The following is an 18,161-nucleotide window of genomic DNA, read 5'->3' as shown; positions in this document are numbered from 1 at the left end:
TACGAATTACCGAACCGGAGTATTTAAGTGGAATAAAAAGAGGAATTGAGGTGTCGACAAAAAAGAAAAAAAGAATTATTCTATCTACCCTCCTTCCTTCCTTCCTTTATTTCTGTCAGAAAATAAGAAAGAGGGTGTTAAGAAGATCGTAAATTTCCCTTCGTACCTTTGGAATATTAAGAGAAAATATTTATTAATTATGCCGCCAATTAGAGGGGATCCCGTAAGCGGCAAAGGTCGGATATAAGAGCAAAGCTAACTTCCTACCGTTCTCTACCAAAGATCTTTCAATCTTTTCCGAGAGGCTACTATTGCGGATAGTAAAAGTTAACTCCTCGCAAAACTTGAAATATATATATATATATATATATATATATATATATATATTTGAAAAAAAAGAAAAGAAAAAAAAGATCTTTTGATAAGTTCAAACGTTCTAGGACACTAAAATTGATGGTCGACGTAAAATTTACGTATGAGTAAATCTGACCTGTTTCGAAAGCTATATGTATACATACATATATATATATATTTTTTACTATTTCTAAGTTCTTCCTACTAGCTCTGTTTCAAGACAACGTTTTATACCATTGACGATGACGTAGGAGTTGTTTACTTAGGGCCGACGAGAAGACTAATCCCGAACATGTATGCTCGAACACACCGGTCGAAAGTGTGTCTCCTCCTCGCTCCTCGAATTAGATTTCGTGTTCTTTTTCCTTGAACAAACAATGTGTCTCCCTAAGAAGGAGAAGAAGAAGAAGAAGAAGAAGAAGAAGAACAAACGATTCTTCCTAGCAACGATGAAGCATCGTGATTTGCTCCACTTGCACGCTGACAACCCGTCGTAATTATCGGCCACTTTAGATCTGGGTCGTCGTTAAATGTCTAGTATTCTCTCCCTCCTCCTCGTCTCACCCCACCACACCTCACTTCTTGAACAACAAACGAGAAAAAAAGAGACGGATAAAGAGAGAAGAAATTACTCTCGCCAGCCATTTCATTTTTCAAAGCTGCCGGAAAAGTTATGGAAGTTATTTAATCACACCGCATGGCGAATATAATAGAACGCTGATAAATCTAAAATTGTATGCGATATGTGCCTTAGCGCGTGTGTGTGAATATACGCGTGTAATGATAAAGCGTTACCTAGAGTCACTTTTAAAATAGTTCGCTTTAAGAGACACATTTGCCTTCGTTCTCTCTTATCTCAACGTCGGTTTCGATCTATATCGAAAGAGAGTATCAATGAACGTTGTGTTCGTTCTCCCGCAACGCGTAATAATTTCGCTACGGTAATATACCTTCGACAATGTTCTCTCTAATCTCAGATCGTTATCTTAGAGGTAAAGATAGTTAGATAAATGGATAGATGGATAGATAGATAGAAAGATAGATATAGAAAGATAGAGAACGAGACTTGTTCAACATAAAAAGAAGAAGTGAGGAATGAAGAGGGAGGAGGATCGAAGCGATCTAGGTAATAGGACGATTCCGAGCTAATATTAATGTCGAGAACGGGAAAGGTAAAACGTATTGTGAAACGTTTCGGGGCAAAGTGGGTCAATTAAGAAGGAAAGTCGAAAGAAATTTATACAATTTATCTGGTGTGCCTCACGTCTAACTCCAACCAATCTAAATTCTCGTTAACCTCTAACCACTATCCTTCTACTCTTTCTCTTACGTAGAACACTACGCGAGATATCTCGAACAGTACCGATGATGTCCGATTCTAAACACGCATATTGAGAATACAGGTAGCCCGATAGTCGTGAGTTTGTCATACGACCGAAGGGTCACGGCATAACTCATTTCTATGACTATTTTATGGTTCGGCTAGTGACTCATACAGGGCTGAACGGTGGGGAGGAGGAAGAGAAAAAGAGAAAGAGAGAAAGAAAGAAAGAAAGAGAGAGAGAGAGAGAGAGGGAAACAATACTTGAAGCCCTTCATCATGCTTCTCGAGCGTATATGTAATACGTCTATATTATATATATGTGTATGTGCACTGAGAGAGCTAGCGTAAAGCGTGTTCCGTACGCGAGAACCCTCGTACCTGTTGAACATCTACAAACGTAACCATAGCTCTCTTCGTACTCGCTTTGCGGTGTGCTCACATATACAGGCGCCTATAGAAAACAGAAAAAGCGAAAAAGAGAGAGAGAGAGAGAGAGAGAGAGAGAGAGAGAGAGAGAGAGAGAGAGAGAGAGAGAGAGAAAGGGAGGAAGAAAAAGAGAGAAAGGGGCGACGGAATGAGTGCTCGCGCGCAGATACATCAGCGAGCGTCGTACGGGAGGTGATTCACGTCAAACAAAAGGCTAAACATTGTGTGACGCCGAGTAGAACACGTGTTGAAGAATTTCAGATGCCGGGGTGTACTTGTGTACGACACACATCGTGGATGAGTGGAGAGGAGACACGTTACGGCGATTCTAATGAGAGGGAGAAATGCGAGTCAAAGAGGAAAGAGAGAGAGAGAGAGAGATTTTTTTTCTTTTTTTTTGTTTTATTTTGTTAGATTACATTTTTAATTTTTATTTTTTTTCCAACGATTGTCCGTCCATCTTTCTCCCTCTCCTTCTCCCTTTCTCTCTCTCTCTCTCTCTCCCTCTATCTCTCTCTTTTTCTCTTTTCAGCTCGATCGGAATTACATTATCATGATCACGAAGTTAATTATACGGAGATTTGATCTTACTTCGTTTTTGGATCGATCGACGACCGTTGAATCTTTAAAATTGGAAAGAAAAAGATAAGAGGGATGGATACGAAGCTCGTAACGTAGCCCTTAATGTTGGGAGAAAAAGAAAGAGAAAGAGATAAAACGATAGAGAAACAGTGAGAGCGAGAGAGCGAGAGAGAGAGAGAGAATAGCCTTCGCCAAGAAGGGAAAAGAAGACGAGAGGGGGCGAACGGATTTTTTACGACTTATTTACACGCGATGCCACGTCGCAGTTTACACGAGTTCGAGATCTCTCCTCCGTGCGTAGGTATAAACGTCGTCAATTGCCCTTCGCCGTCTCTCCCTGCGAACGGTGGACCCGGACGTTTCATTACGCGTAATTGCCATGGTCTGCGGTCTGTCCCCTTGGCTACAGGTACAGTATCATTTTCATAATGACGCCTACCTCCTTCCTACTCTCACCCTCCCTCTCTCTCCCTCTCTTTCTCTCTCTCTTTTCTTATATTCTTTCTCCACCTTCGCCCTCTTCTTTCCTCCCTTTTCGAGATCAAAAGAGAATGAGAAGAGAATAAAACGTACGGGAGAGTGCGAAAAGGATAAAGAAACGATGGGAGATGAGGTCCGGTCCAAAGAAGAGAAAGAGGGGGAGAAAGAGAGAGAGAGAGAGATGTTCCAACAAAAAATACAATCAACCACTTCGGCGTGACCCAGTTCAACGGACAGACCGTTGGGGCCTACGGCCCTGTTTTGTCCGGTTAGACCCCCGGCTATTGAGGACTGACTTGCACACACAGCACAATGGCCTGGACTCGACATTATTCAGCCTGGAAAAAAGCATCATCCCCCTTTTTCTTCTTCTTCTTCTTCTTCTTCTTCCTCTTCTTCCTCTTCTTCCTCTTCTTCTCGTCGTCGTCGTCGTCGTCGTCGCCATCGTAGTCGTCGTGTTGCACTTTGACAGAGGTTTAGCAAACCTAGCTAGTGTCCCTTGTCATTCGTATATCTTTGGGACTGTTTCTAATCTCAAGAAAAAAAAAGAGAGAGAAAGAAAGAAAGAGAAAAGGGAAGAGAGAAAGACAGAGAGAAAAGGAGATAGTGGAAGATCGTTCATTACGGTGTCCCGATTAAACTTTATATTATTAAAACTATCTCGATTCTGATTTTTATGAATAAAAAAAAAAAAAATAAAATAAAATAAAAAGACAAGAAAAAAGAAAGAAAAAAAAACTAATCCTACGCGTGGACAATGTCAATGACGTTTATAGAAAGTTTGAAATTTCATCGAATTCGCACGAGATGGATATCGAGTTAGACGATCGTTTTTATGCAACGGATTAAGCCTGTACGTCGGTTCTTGGGCAAAGAAAGTAGTGGCTACGCCACTGGGGCTCAGCTGCACTTTGCCTCCCTCGTGTTTCACTTTTTTTTCTCCCTTTGCTCGTTTCGTTTGTATCTCAGCTCGGTCTGCTTCGGGTGAGCTCGGGAGTACTCGTGGACTCGGAGGACGCTCTCCTCTCTTCTTCCTCCTACCATCATCCTTTTAGCTGTCCTTCTTCCACGGACCCTTTCCTTCCTCCTTCTCCTCGTTCTCCTTCCCCTTCTTCTTCTTCGTCTTCTTCTTCTTCTTCTTCTTCTACTACTTCTACTTCTCCGTCTTCTTTCTCTCTATCGTTCTATCTTTCTTCGTCGCACTCGCTCACGGGGCCCCACGGCTATCAGCCACTCGTGTTTATATCGGGCCAGATTGGTGGGGGGTTTCGACAAAACGACGAGCAAGTTAAAGTACCCGCCTCTCTCTCTCTCTCTCTCTCTCTCTCTCTCTCTTTCTCTTTCGTTTTTACATCGTCGAGGAGAGAAAGAAGAAGATAGAGATAGAGAGCAAGAGCGAGAGAACGAGAGAGAGAGAGAGAGAGAGGCCAACGCACACTAGCAAGACCCAATACAGGAAACCACGAAGCCAGAAAAGAGGGTCCAACCGAGCGACTCGACGCACACGTACGGGAGGATTTGTCAAAACAAAACCCAGGCCTTTCGTCGAGTCACGTTCTAAGGGCAAAGAGACGTGCAGGGAGAGGGAGAGCGAGAGCAAGAGCGAAAGCGAGGCAAATATATATATATATATATATATATATATATATATATATATATATATAAAGAGAGAGAGAGAAAGATAGAAAGAAAAAAGGGAGAAACAGAATCCTGGTCCGGAGCGAGAAACTTCGACCGAACTTTAGCAAGCTCCTTCCTAGCAACATTGAAAGTGCTCGAGAAGAGGGGAAAAAAGGTGACCTCCGTGGATTTGACCCTCTCTGCCACCTACGCCCGGGGCAACCGACGACGGGCCATTGCATCGTCGTCGTCCAGCGGCCATCGCTCGGACTCTAACACGGATCAAAATCCATATATAATTACAGGCTTCTACAGGGAGTGGACTTAGAAGACTCCGGATCGATGGAAAGGGACGAGTTGAAGAGAGGAGTACCTTTTTATTTCTTTTTCTTTCTTTCTTTCTTTCTCTTTCTTTCTCTTTCTCGCTTCTTCGGATCAGCGGATCCACTATCCAGGATTACTCGTTATCCTTGAAAGGAGCCTGCGCCCGGAGACGGGCCTCGATGCGCTCCAAGAATATAAGTCGAGGGGGAGTTGGGTGAGAGCTACTATTTTGTCTTTTTTATATATATTTTTTTTAATAATTTTTTTCGGTTTTTCATATATTTACTCCTCTCCTCTCCGTTTTGTTTCCTCTATTTTTTTTGTACATCTTTTCTCTCTCACTCTCTCTCTCTTTCTCTCTATCTTTCTACTTCTACGTGTCGATTCGACGTATCACCCCTCCTCCTTCCTCCACTTTTCTTCATCGGCTCTTGACACCTGTTCCTCCTTACTATGCATTCGAAATCCTTTTCGAGGATTCAGGTATATTTAAGTGGATATAAAGGAACATATAAAGGGAGGGTTCGATGTACCTTAAAGATCGTTTCGAATGCAACGCTATGTTATATTCCTTTCGTGCTCGAGTATACTAAAGGAGAAACTCTCTTCCGATCGATTTGACCGTCTTAAGATGAATACGATCTCTTTGGACCCATCGAAAGAGAAGAGAGGAGATCGATCGATCCGAATCGAGAAGAAAAAGAAGATGAAGAGGAGAAGGAGGAAGAAAAACGAAAGAAGGAAGATATGAAAAAGATACGCGAAGGTGTTTTCATTCGTGCGATGTTCCAACGAAGAAGGTGCTACCGACAACTCATTCTCCAATTCGAAGAATCGAGGACGAAGATTGGATGTGGATCGGGTCTGGACGTGGATTAAACTGGTCCTGAAGTTCACGGAACCGAATTACTCCGACAACAACAACAACAACAACAACAACAACAACAACAACAACAACAACAACAACCACGAGTCGCGTTGTCCCGGTTCAAGGAACTCAAATTTTCTGATCGTCTCTTTATCTCTTTATCTCTCTCTCTCTCTCTCGTTCGTTACATCAACGTGTCTATCTTTTATTCGTTCTGCTATGTATAAAGCAGAGAAAACTGGAAAAATCAAATTTTCCATGGATTTACTATTTTTCTTGATATTTTCGGCTATGTTTCTCGTGTCAAAAAAATTTGTTTTTCTTTCGTAAAGAATTCTCTGAATGAAATTGACAAAGAAAGAAAGAGAGAAACAGTGAGAGAGAGAAAGAGAGGAAGTAGAAGATAGGAAAATTTCTTGCGATAGAAAGAAAGAGAAAAGAGAATCTTCAACTTCGTCGGAGAAACGTGCCGCTCGAAGAGATTCTGCTCGGCGAACGATTTACCGCAGCCTCCTTCGTCTCCCTTTTCTTCATCTTCTTCATCTCCTGCACCACCACCATCACCACCACCACCTCCTCCTCCTCCTCCTCCTCTTCCTCTTCCTCCTCCTCCTCCTTCTCCTCATCTTCCTTTTTCTCTCGTCGCTTCTTGCCGACTGTCGCTCCTCGTTCGCTACCGTTCATCCATAACCGCCAGTGCCATCAGCCGGGTGCTATTGTGCGCCTTTACGGAGAAAAAGGGTAGAACGAGGAGGAGAGGTAGAAGGTGAAACGAACGAAGGAGGAAGAAAATGTGAGAGGAGAATAAGGAGGACGAAGACGAAGACTACGACGAAGATGACGAATTCGTGTATTCGGAGAAAGAGAAATAGACGGAAAGACAGAGAAAGAGAGAAAGAGAAGTTCAAGTTCATGGAAACGCGGGCGTAAACGTAAGACACACGAGATTATTAAGAAAAAACAGAAATGCTTGATAAAAACGATCGTGTCTCTCTTACAAGCTACCAGTGTTTCTTTCTTCTTATTGCTAGAAACATGAGAAACGAAGAAAAAAATAAATAAAAAACATAGGTACTTTTACTCTTGAGAAGTCCTGAACCGAGAAAGGCCGCTGACCGTCTTCTTCCTAAACGTGACTCGAAAATCGCATCCTCCAATCTCCTGAAAAAAGAAATATTATTTTTCACGTTAGTTAGAAGGAAAACTACTCATCTTTCCAATTATTTTTCCTATTATGTTTCTTTTATTTATTTCTTTTTTCTCGATCTTAATTGAATTTCATTAAATCAGAATGAAAAAATGAACGTCCAAGTAAAGTTACAACGAATAAATTCTTATTCGCGTTCTACTTTAAAATGATCTACATTCCATATTATTTTGAATAAAATAATTCGTATTTCTTACTATTTTTCATTTCCTAAAATTTTTACGATAGCAAATTAAAAAAAGAGTTTACATTTTTACTATTACAAAATCCATCAGATTCACACGTCTGATGATTTCTGATGTTAAACAAAAATTTCAATGCAATTGATTATGGAAAATTTTCAATAGACGAGATGTACTCCAAAAAAAAAAAAAAAAGAAAAGAGAAAAAAGAAAGAAATTTATTTCATCGATACCAATTATTTTCCAAGCAACTTTAATATCATTAATAAAGTCAGCATAAAAAAGTGCGTGCATCGTTATCGTACACGTACAAAGAGAAAAAAAAAAGACAAACATACACGCGCATACACGCATCGATCGTTCGAAGAACAACGACGATGCGAACGATGATGATGACGATTCTCCTCGCGCGCGAGTTACTCGGTGAACCAAAACAAACCACTGCCTGTAGTAAGAGAGAAGAGGATGAGAGGAGGAAGGAGGATGGTTAGGAGAAGAAAGAGGAAAAGAGGGAAGAAACGAACGAGTCGGCCCAACGAACCCGCCTCCACACGCATTAACACCCTCCAAAGGTACACTGCGACATTGAACGCGCACGCACGCACGCACGCACGCACGCATGCAGACACATTTACAAGGATACATATGTACACACACAAACATTCACACGAACGTTCGCGCGATCTTCAAGCTCTTTCTCCTCTCTGCTTGGGACATGAACTCGCGTCAAATCTTAACAACGAGGAGAAAGAAAAACTTGGAAGATTAGATAATCGTTCGTGTCTGTCAACTTTTATGTATCAACTTATATATATATATACGATTTAGATTTTCAAAGAAGTCTTTTAAAAAAATGAATTGATAAATAATAAAGGAAATACGAAATAAATTTAAATCAATTATGTATACGTGATTTTTCGAATGTCACGACGAATAATATCGAATTTAAGGAGGATTAGGAATATGATACAGAAAAGAAAATGGGAGAGATAGGAAAAAGAAAAACAAATAAAATGAAATTTTTTAAGTGCAACAGGTTCGGGGAAAAAAAAGAGAAACCTTATCTACTCTCTTCTCACAGTATATAATACATATACCTGTAATAGTCGTAACATACACGCATGCATAAAAATACGGATATGCTTGTGATACATGTGAGAAAAAAAAACAGATGATCTTTTTCTTTCGTTTTTTCCTTCTTTGATCGAGCCATCGACGACGGTCGATGGACGAACGATCAACGATAGAAATTAAATTCTAATTACAACAAGACTCTCACAACATAGAGATATATATGTATATATCTTGTATCCTATAATAAAAACATTTTTATGCTTCGATAGTCGCGAGTTTTGCGCACCTGTTTCCAAGTTCTTTATCCATTAATATATACCTACTACGTTTTCAATACTTATATGCATGCACCCTCTAACAAACGATGTTTCGAAGGCTCGTCCACTTAGAAAAAAAAAAAAAATAGAAAATGAAGAAAAAAAAAGAGGAGAATAGGCAAAAAAAAAAAAGAAAAAGAAAAGACAGGCAGAGAGAGAAAGAGAGACAAAGAAGCGATTATCCTAAGATTTTCCAAAAGGCTTTCACCCTTTTCCCAATGGAAAAGGAAAAACCACTTGTTCGGGACTTGGTGCGTTCGATCTTTGCGAGCGACAGAAATACACACAAATGCACACACATCCCACACATACATACATACGTATCCATACATACATAGCGCCCCACGCTATGTATATCTATATAGGAAGGTAAAAGAGGAGAGAACAAGTTCACGCAAGGAACGAACGGTTCGGGATGAAGAGAGAAAATAAGAGAGAAATAGTAAGAGAGAAGAGAAGGGGAGAGGTCTTTTCCCCTCTCTTGCGTTGTTGGCCGAGGTACGGCTCCATATGCAGTTTAAGAGACGCACACCGGGAACTGCAGACAGTGTTGCCAGCCTCACACACGTGCGTGAACCAGTCTAACCACCTCATCACGAACAATCTCCTCGTGTTACTCTTTTCCTCTCGTACTCTATCGTCGTCCCGCTCGAACCGACGCGAGCCAACCGAGGCTCTCTTTGTTCAAAGGCAATCAGCAGGCCCCGATAACGGGCCTACTCTGTCGTAACCCAAGACACGAATACGAATGCACGCCACGGGGAGAGAACAGATACATAGTAATGTCTCTTACTACGTCTGTGTCTGTCTCTATCTGTCTTTCTGTGTGTATGTGTATGTGTGTATACTCGTACGTCGAGTAGACAGAGAGAGAGAGAGAGAGAGAGAGAGAGAGAGAGAGAAAGATACTTTGTATGTACGTACGTGACTCTCACGTAGAAACGATCCAACGCTTCTCTTTTATCCTTTTCCTTCTCTTTGATACGAGATGAGACGTTTAAAAAAAAAAAAGAAAGAGGGACAAAAGAAAAAGAAAAAAATAATAAAATAACGTTCGATAGAAAAAAGTCACCGTGGGTGATTTCCTCTCTCTTTCTCTCTTTTTCATTTAACGAACGTTCGACGTTTTTACAAGACATTTCGATCGGATTCGATACTTCTATACTTTGCATGCAAATGAAACCGTTCGAGACGTATGTTATTATAATGGCGCGATTTCCCGACTTACGTTGAGATAACGAGAGAGGACCCGTTTTAGTATCGTGTAAGATACTTCCAACAAATACGAAGAGTTTTTTTTACGTTCCAAAGTGATTTTACGACTCATCTCAAAAGTAAAATGTAACTGTTCGAAAATACGATGCTCGACGGAAAGATACGTCGTATCTTTTCTTTCTTTCTTTCAACATTTCTCTCTCTCTCTCTTTCACTCATTCCCTCTGTCTCTCTCTCTTTCTCTCTCTCTCTCTCTCTCCATCTATCTATACATTTCTCGGTCGTCCTCCAGGACGGAGGATCGAATTAGCTGTCGAATCGATAGCCTGTAATCCAATTAACGTTTACACACACGCTCAGATCAAAGGATTAATTATACGACGCCCGGTGTCCCGTTATAATTGCAACGGCCGTAGGATCTACTCGCGTTAACGACTTTGCAAATTAGCGAGAATTCAATTTCCGATCTATGTTAGACGTTAGTACATCCGCCAGTAAAAGCGCGTTTTGTTTATTACTTTCCTAGAGAATTATTATCATCGATTATCAATAGACGACCGATTAAATATTATCGATAATACGGGTATTCGTTCCCTTATTCGACTTTGAACAAGATCAATTAAAAGGGTGCCATATCTTGTATCAATTAATACATTAAGTGTAACGTAATTTAATATTACAACATCTTCGTGTTAAAAGTCATTCGAGAAAATTTCTTAATGTATATTGATACTACGTTTCGATAATCGATTAACTAAGTTAGAGACGATCAAACGGAGAAAGAAAGAAAGAGAGAAAGAGAACCAGTTTAAAATTAATTTCGAGGACAGTCATATTGTATCTATCATTTATATACATATATATCTTGTTTCGATTTAATTATTAAACGCTTAATTGAATATATAAATATATATATATATATATCCTAGTAAAAGATCGTGAGAAAAGAATTTCTTCTCGTCTATCGATCTATGCACGTTTCGGGAATCGATTTACGAAGTCTTAAGAGAAAATTTCAGGTTGAAAGTCGAAGGAATATATATAAACGCGTTGTGTTACCTAATCCTACACACGTATATATATATATACATACATATATATACACATATAAATCTGTATAGATGAACGGTATCCAGGAACATAGAGTGTTCTATCTATCGAAGCAAGCAATGGTTTTGTATGTATGTAACTATCTATGTACGTGCAGAAAGAGAAGAAAAGATTCAGGTCGTGGCACGCATGAGCGCGCACACCGCGCGCGCGGAATTGTTACGAAATGTCTCTTGGAGCACGCCGGGCGTAGGACTAATCTCGTTATGTATGTATAGTATGTATATATATATATGTAAGTATGTGTGCGTGTATGTGTGTATATCGGCTTTAAGGATTGCCGGTGTTCCCAAGAGTAATTTACATAGGTCGTCGTCGTCGTCGTCGTCGTCGTCGTCGTCGTCGTCGTCGTTGTCGTTGTCGTGGTCGTCAGAGATCCGCGTTTCGCCTTTGGATTACGAACGAGGAAAATCGCAAGAGATCTACGAACGTAATTCGCCCACGATAGAGACGATCTATCACGGAAATCGTCGGTAGAGAGAGAGAGAGAGAGAGAGAGATGATGATGTGGGTGAATCCCGGTAGTAGGATCGATGATCCTTCTTTGATCTTCCTATCGACTTTGATTACTCTACGATATTACTCTCTCGTTAAATCAAATCGTTCTTTCGCGATAATGAATTTTCATTTATATCGATCATAGTGCATTCCATAGATCATAAGTAACATAATAAAATGGATTTATATGAACTAATTCAATAATTATGATTTAATATCAATTACCTAAGGTAAATCATCATCAATGTTATTGATCAAGCTCGAGATGGAGAGATTCATATTATTATAATCTTTAATTAATGATTTTACGTATTGGCAATAAAATACATCTTATTAAGATTCAATGATATTAATGAGTTGGATATAATTAAAAGAGTACCTTGTTGATGTATAAATTAATGCAAATGATACTTGTAATAATGACAGATAGGACTGATTAACACTCGTTGGATCTATCAAAGTAGAAGAAGAAGAAGAAGAAGAAGAAGAAGAAGAAGAAGAACGAGTCTCTCGTTATTTACAGAAGACAGAAGCTCTCCCAAATGGCAATGATTATGTACTCCAGAAATAAATAAATGAAGAGAGAAAAAAAAATAGGAAAAAAAGAAAAAAAGAAGTAAAAAGAAAAAGTAAAAAAGAAAAAAGAAAAGGAAAGAGAATAAAAAAAAAAATAAAAAATAAAAAGAAAGAAAAAGAAGAAGAAAGGAAAAAAAAGAGCCAATATCTCTATTTGTTCGTTCTACCTCGAGCGATTCTCTGCTTCCTGACAAGCACTCGATGGACCTCGACGACCTCGATAAACACTCCCCGGAGGAGGAAAAATAGAGAAAACCTGCTTAGACTGAGCTCTTCGAAGGTGGAGGAGGGAATCTACGGGGAAAGGTGCGAGGTAGCGCACGTCCACGCAGTGAGAAAGATAGATAGAGATAGAAAGAGAGATACAAAGAGAGAAAAAGAAAGAAAGAGAGAGAGAGAGAGAGAAAGAAAGAGAGAGAAAGAGAGTGAGGGACGTCGATTTTACGCATTCGTAGTAACCTACAAAGCAACTGCCGGCGCGCGGAGGCAAGTGGCACGTAGTAAATACGTGGAACGGATTAGCAGTTTACCAACGCTGCCGTCGACGACTACGACGACTAAGATGAAGAGAAGGAGAAGAAGGAGGAAGAGGAGAAGAAGAAGGAGGAGGAGGAGGAGGAGGAGGGTGGCGAGGATCACGGCGTGTGTACGGTGCATTACTTTCGCCGTTCGGTGCACCACGTCAATGCCATCGCAAGCACGGCCGGTTGCTCTCGACCGGCTTATACTTGGAGCATATCTATATACTATATATTAGTAGTAGTAGTGGTAATGGTGGTGGTCGAAGGTAGAGAGAGAGAAAGAGAGAGAAAGAAAGAGAAAGAGAGAGAGAGAGAGAGAGAGAGAGAGAGAGAGAGAGAGAGAGATCGTAGTGGACTGCCCGGAGAGAAACTGGTCAACTGGAACCGGAGTTGTGCTACCGCCGAAGCTGGACCAGCTAGCCAGCCAGGCGAGCAGGCAAGCAGGCGAGTAAGCAAGCAGGCAAGCAAACCAAGCAGGCAGGCAAGCAGGCAAGCAGGCAAGCAAGCAGCGGCCAGTGGAGGACGTGGGTTCACCTGGACAGTTGGAGAGAGAGATACGTCGGCCCACGCCGAGCACCGTGCTCGTAATGTATTGCGCTATAAAGTGCAGGACACGGAGAGTCCGTACGTTCGAGTTCTACCTCCCTCTTTCTCTTTCGCGTTTCTCTTCTCTCTTTCTCTCTCTTTCTATCTCTTTCTCTCTTTCTCTCTTTCTCTCTGGAAGGGTGCCTTCCACAGAGAGAGATGCGTAGGAAGCGAAAGGGAAAACGCTCGCTAAATGCGCGCAGGTTGAAGAAACTCCACGGGACAGGTATAATCCACAAGAGAAAAGGAGGGAGAGAGAGAGAGAGAGAGAGAGAGAGAGAGAGAGAGAGATAAAACAGGCCTATTGCTGGTCTGACCGATTCCACGATCGCTTTGACCCGCTCGTATGCCCGAACGAAAGAACCTATTCTCTTCTTTCCCAACTCGATTATCTTCCTCCTCTTCTTCTTCCTTCTTCGAAGCTACCTGAGCCACGTCGAGAAGGAGAGAAAGATAGTGAAAAAGAACGGAGAGAGAGAGAGAAACCAAGGAGGTATAATTTATGTAATCTTTCTAGAAAGAGAGACAGAGAGAGAGAGAGAGAGAGAGAGAGAGAGAAAGAGAGAAAACAGGAGAGTAAAAGATAGGGAGAGAGAGAGAGAGAAAAAAAGAAAAATCAAAGACTATAATTAAAAGTAAAGAACTAGAGATCTAGAAGGAATAATAAAATACACCGTCGCCAATGTGGAAGGATCCGAGGAAGAAGGACAAAGTGCCGGTATATTTAATGGTAGTTAACAGAGAGAGGAGGAAACTGGTATCGGTACAGTTCTGTTCGGAGCGCCGTAGCAAGGATCGAGAGCGTGTTGGTAGAGACGAGATAGCGTATAGGTATCTATAAGTGTGTTGGTGGTGAGTACTGGTGGTGGGGTTTCCGATGCAGGTGTTGGCCTTGGGCTCCCTAACACCAAGCCTACAATCTCTAAGGTTCGCCTATATACGTCTCTCGTTCGTTCCGCACACCATCACTACTTCACTACCACCACTATCACCATCACCATCATCATCGATACTACTACTACTACTATTACTACTACTATTACTACTGCTACTACTACTACTACTACTACTACTACTACTACTACTACTACTACTACTACTACTACTACTACTACTACTACTACTACTACTACTACTATTACTACTACTATTACTACCAATACTACCACCACCACCATCATCATCATCATCGGACGCAATACGCAATATGCCAATCCAAGCCTTTGTTTAGAAGACACTCTCTGAGGATAGGCAAAGCGAACGAGGTGGGATATTTACCGGTTTCGCGGAAAAGATCGTTGTCGTCTTTCGTCCTTCGTAACGAGAATATACCAGCTACGTGGAGAGCACGATATGATTTATTTATAAATCACGAGGAGGCACCCTAGCGATCGATCAGACACCCACGCGATTCCAAGGATCCTTCGATCAGATTAAAATGAGACGCGAGGTCGTCTCTCACCGTTTTGCTTTCTATTATAATATCATGGATATTCCCTACTTATTACGGATAAATGAATTCTCTAGTATCTCTGGTTGTATCGGGGTCGGTCGATTAGCAATCTCATCCACAACCTTTTTCTTTTTCTTCTTCTTCTTCTTCTTCTTCTTCTTCTATTTCTACTTCTTTTTATTCTATTTTTCTTTCAACTTGAATTTCATAATCGAAAGAACGTCTTACATCGACTTTTTTCCTTTTCTCTATTTTTCTTCCCATTTTTCCTTTTCTTTACTTCTTCTCTTTCCTTTTTGTTTTTCTTTCTTTCTTTCTTTTTTCTTCACTTCAAGGAAGAAAGAACGGGATGGCAGGCAAGTAGCCAACCATTCGGACCAGGTACTCTTCGCGGTTTTCTCGTCGACCGTGTACACGGCTATTATACGCGCATTTAACTACGTTACGCGGGCTCTGGCCGCATGCACGCGCAAGTGCAAGAAAGAAAAAAGAAAGAAAGAAAGAAAGAAAAAACGAAGGAAAGAAAGAAGGAAGGAGAGAAAGAAAGAGAGAAAGAAAGGAAAAAAGAAAGAAAGAAAGAAAGAAAGAAAGAAAGAAAGAAAAGTTTGCTAGGAGAGACATAGACGTTCGTAACGTTGGCGTAGACTTATCCTACGAGTCGAGGCCACCTATTAGAGTTATTGTATATTGTTATTATTCCGGGAGTCGCGAGAGAACCGCGCTTTTATGCAAATTGTGGCTGCGAGCAAAGAATACACGACGGTGATCCTCGAAGAAGGCCTTGGAGAAAGTGCTAGACGACGATCTCGTACATGCGTGTGTGTGTATATATATATATATATATATATATATATATATACACATGTGTATGTGTTTGTTTGTATTTGTGTATGCACACACGCATGCATATATATATATATATATATATATATATATATATATATGTACGTAGGTAGGATCCTCCGTCGTCTTCGTCGACGAAGACGAAGAAGACACGGAGCTGGCTAATGCAATGCCGTATAAATTATCGGAGCCCGTACCGTTATCGTTGCGCTTTCCGATCGGCACCTCACCCATTGGATATCTTTACGTTCGTCTTTACGAGGCATCCTCGACGACTACGAGCTTGAATTTTCAGTATACATACCTACGACGTAGGTTTTATGGACGCTAGATTTACGGAACCCGTCAATTCCAAACATTTCAAATTTCATATTTAAAGTTATAGAAATCATCGTTATTTGATCTTTTTTTTTAATAACTCATGTAAACTTTGATTAACGTCATGTTATGATGAATATAAAAGAAAAAGACAAAAGGGAATCAATGTCCATAAATTTAATGCTGATAAATTCTATGATCAAAGAAGAAGAAGAAGAAGAAGAAAAAGAAAGTATCAAAAAAAGAAATGATACAGTGTAAATAAACTGTCAATGTTGTTGTAATAACAAAAGAAAAAAAGAAAGAAAAAATTAAGAAACAAAACTACGATTACTACGTTATACTATATACATATATCGACTAGGTAGACACTTTAGCCCATAATAAATTTGATAAGATATATAATTAAGCTAATTACGCGATTCCTCCTTATGCATTCGATCTAGCGAAGACTATCGCGTTGGTCTGCGTGTAATATATGCGTGTGTATGTGTGTTTGTGCACGCGCGCTGGCGTGTGCGGCTCGGGGCATCGATAGGTGGAAGCGTTCATGGATTATTATTATCAGCTAAGTACACCTCGAGTAATTCTCGTCTCCCACGCGAACACCTGGAACGGTTTATTATGCGACCGAAGGGTGTATTGCGTCAAGTGTGTTCGTTTCATCATTCCTGTTCCATGGACTTTTCTCTCCTTTGCGACGTAGACGACGTGAACGACGACGTGAACGACGACGAGGACGACGACGACGACGACGACGACGACGACGACGACGACGACGACGACGACGACGAGGAAGACGACGACGACGACGACGACGACGACGACGACGACGATGGCGTTTTACGCGACTCTCTAACAAAGAAACGATATTCCATGGATGCCTCTTGCGCTGAATGCGCGCGCGCGCTCGCGCGCACACTCGAGCTTTGCGTCTGGAATTTTAAGCGATTTTTTCATTCTATTTCCGTCGAACGTTTCTCTCTCTCTCTCTCTTTCTTTCTTTCTTTCTTTCTTTCTCTGTCTCTCTTGTAGCAAATCTTCGTCGTTCGTTCTCGCGATTGCGAGAGATCCTCGAAGGTCTCTGATCAAAGAGAGAGAGAGAGACAGAGAGAGAAAGAAAGAGAGAATACTAAGGAACGCGAATGTATAATTATACGAGGATCTCGATTTAACGAAGCAAACGCAAAGAGAGAGAAAGAGAGATAAAGCTGATGATCTTCAGTTTCGATCTAGTAAACGTTATAATGATAAAAATTAGCGTTGCGCTTTAACCAGAGCGGTTTCCTTGTGAACGGACCTTCAAGATCCTCCTGGAGGATCGTGCGATTCGTGACGTCAGTCTCGGCCACGTGTCGAGGAGGGAGGAAGAGAGAGGTCGAAGGGTTCCAGCATGACCGGTGCTTCCAAGAACGGATAATTTCAGTGTACGAGTAGAGAGATATTTTAGAGATAGTAGCATGTACGTATGTATGTATGTATGTTTAAATGTATGTACTTGATGATCCGTCGATATATATCGAGATCCTTTCTTAATTTCATCAATTAATTTCTTATGGTGTATTACAAGCATTATATATATATATATATATATATATATATATATAAACCGGATTTTTTATATTAATATTAAATCGTTTTAGTAAAAGACAATAAAGTAAAATAAAACAATTAACGAATTAATAGATGATCCTCGAAAAAATATTCTCTTCATAAAAGTTTTTAATATCTCTCGATGAAAAGTCAAGAAACGATGGAACCTGTGGCTTTGAAAAAAATGAACAGAAATAAAAGAAAAAGAAAACAAGAAGAAAAGAAAAAAGAAGGAAGGATACGAGTGTATAAAATTAAGGAAGATCAGAGTGTAACTCTGTTAACTACCGTTTATATACATACGTACAAGTGTGATAGTACCTTAAGGTTTTCGTGGCGACGCTCTCGGTCGAGCAGCGCGCCTCGTGACGTCAGTGGTGACCACGTGCTGAAGAAGAAGAGGGAGAGATAGTAGTCGGTGGTGGAGTACGATGAGGAGATGGTTGAGACGAAGGAGGTAAAGAAAAAGAAGAAGGAGGAGGAGGAGGAGGAGGAGGAAGAAGAAGAGGAAAATAAGAAGAAGAAGAAGAAGAAGAGGGAGAGGAAGGGAGAGGGAGAGGAGACTCCGTACCTCTCTCGTTGTATCGTATGCAGCGTGGCCCGGGGATCAAGGACGGTTTTACTCGCGAGAAGCGGACCCGCGTGTCCCTGCATCTTTCTCTTTCTCTCTCACTCTGTTCTGTTCGATGGT

The 18,161-nt window shown here is 40.8% G+C and overlaps 1 protein-coding gene across 5 annotated transcripts in view; it reads right to left on the bottom strand.

Moving 5' to 3' along the window:
• LOC127066277 (uncharacterized) overlaps positions 1 to 18,161 on the bottom strand; it is a 155,391-nt gene that overhangs the window by 25,634 nt on the left and 111,596 nt on the right. For all 5 annotated transcript variants that reach the window (XR_007782330.1, XR_007782331.1, XR_007782332.1 and 2 more), the window contains one exon: positions 7,054 to 7,139. Coding sequence is in view for 1 of the 5 variants with exons in the window: in XM_050999791.1 (XP_050855748.1) it covers positions 7,105 to 7,139 (35 nt within the window). In the remaining 4 variants the exon portion in view is untranslated. The remainder of the gene's footprint in view (positions 1 to 7,053; positions 7,140 to 18,161) is intronic.

Source organism: Vespula vulgaris, chromosome 9 (genome assembly GCF_905475345.1).
Source record: "Vespula vulgaris chromosome 9, iyVesVulg1.1, whole genome shotgun sequence".
NCBI classification, from domain to species: domain Eukaryota; kingdom Metazoa; phylum Arthropoda; class Insecta; order Hymenoptera; family Vespidae; genus Vespula; species Vespula vulgaris.
This window is presented reverse-complemented; position numbering and strand designations above follow the sequence as displayed.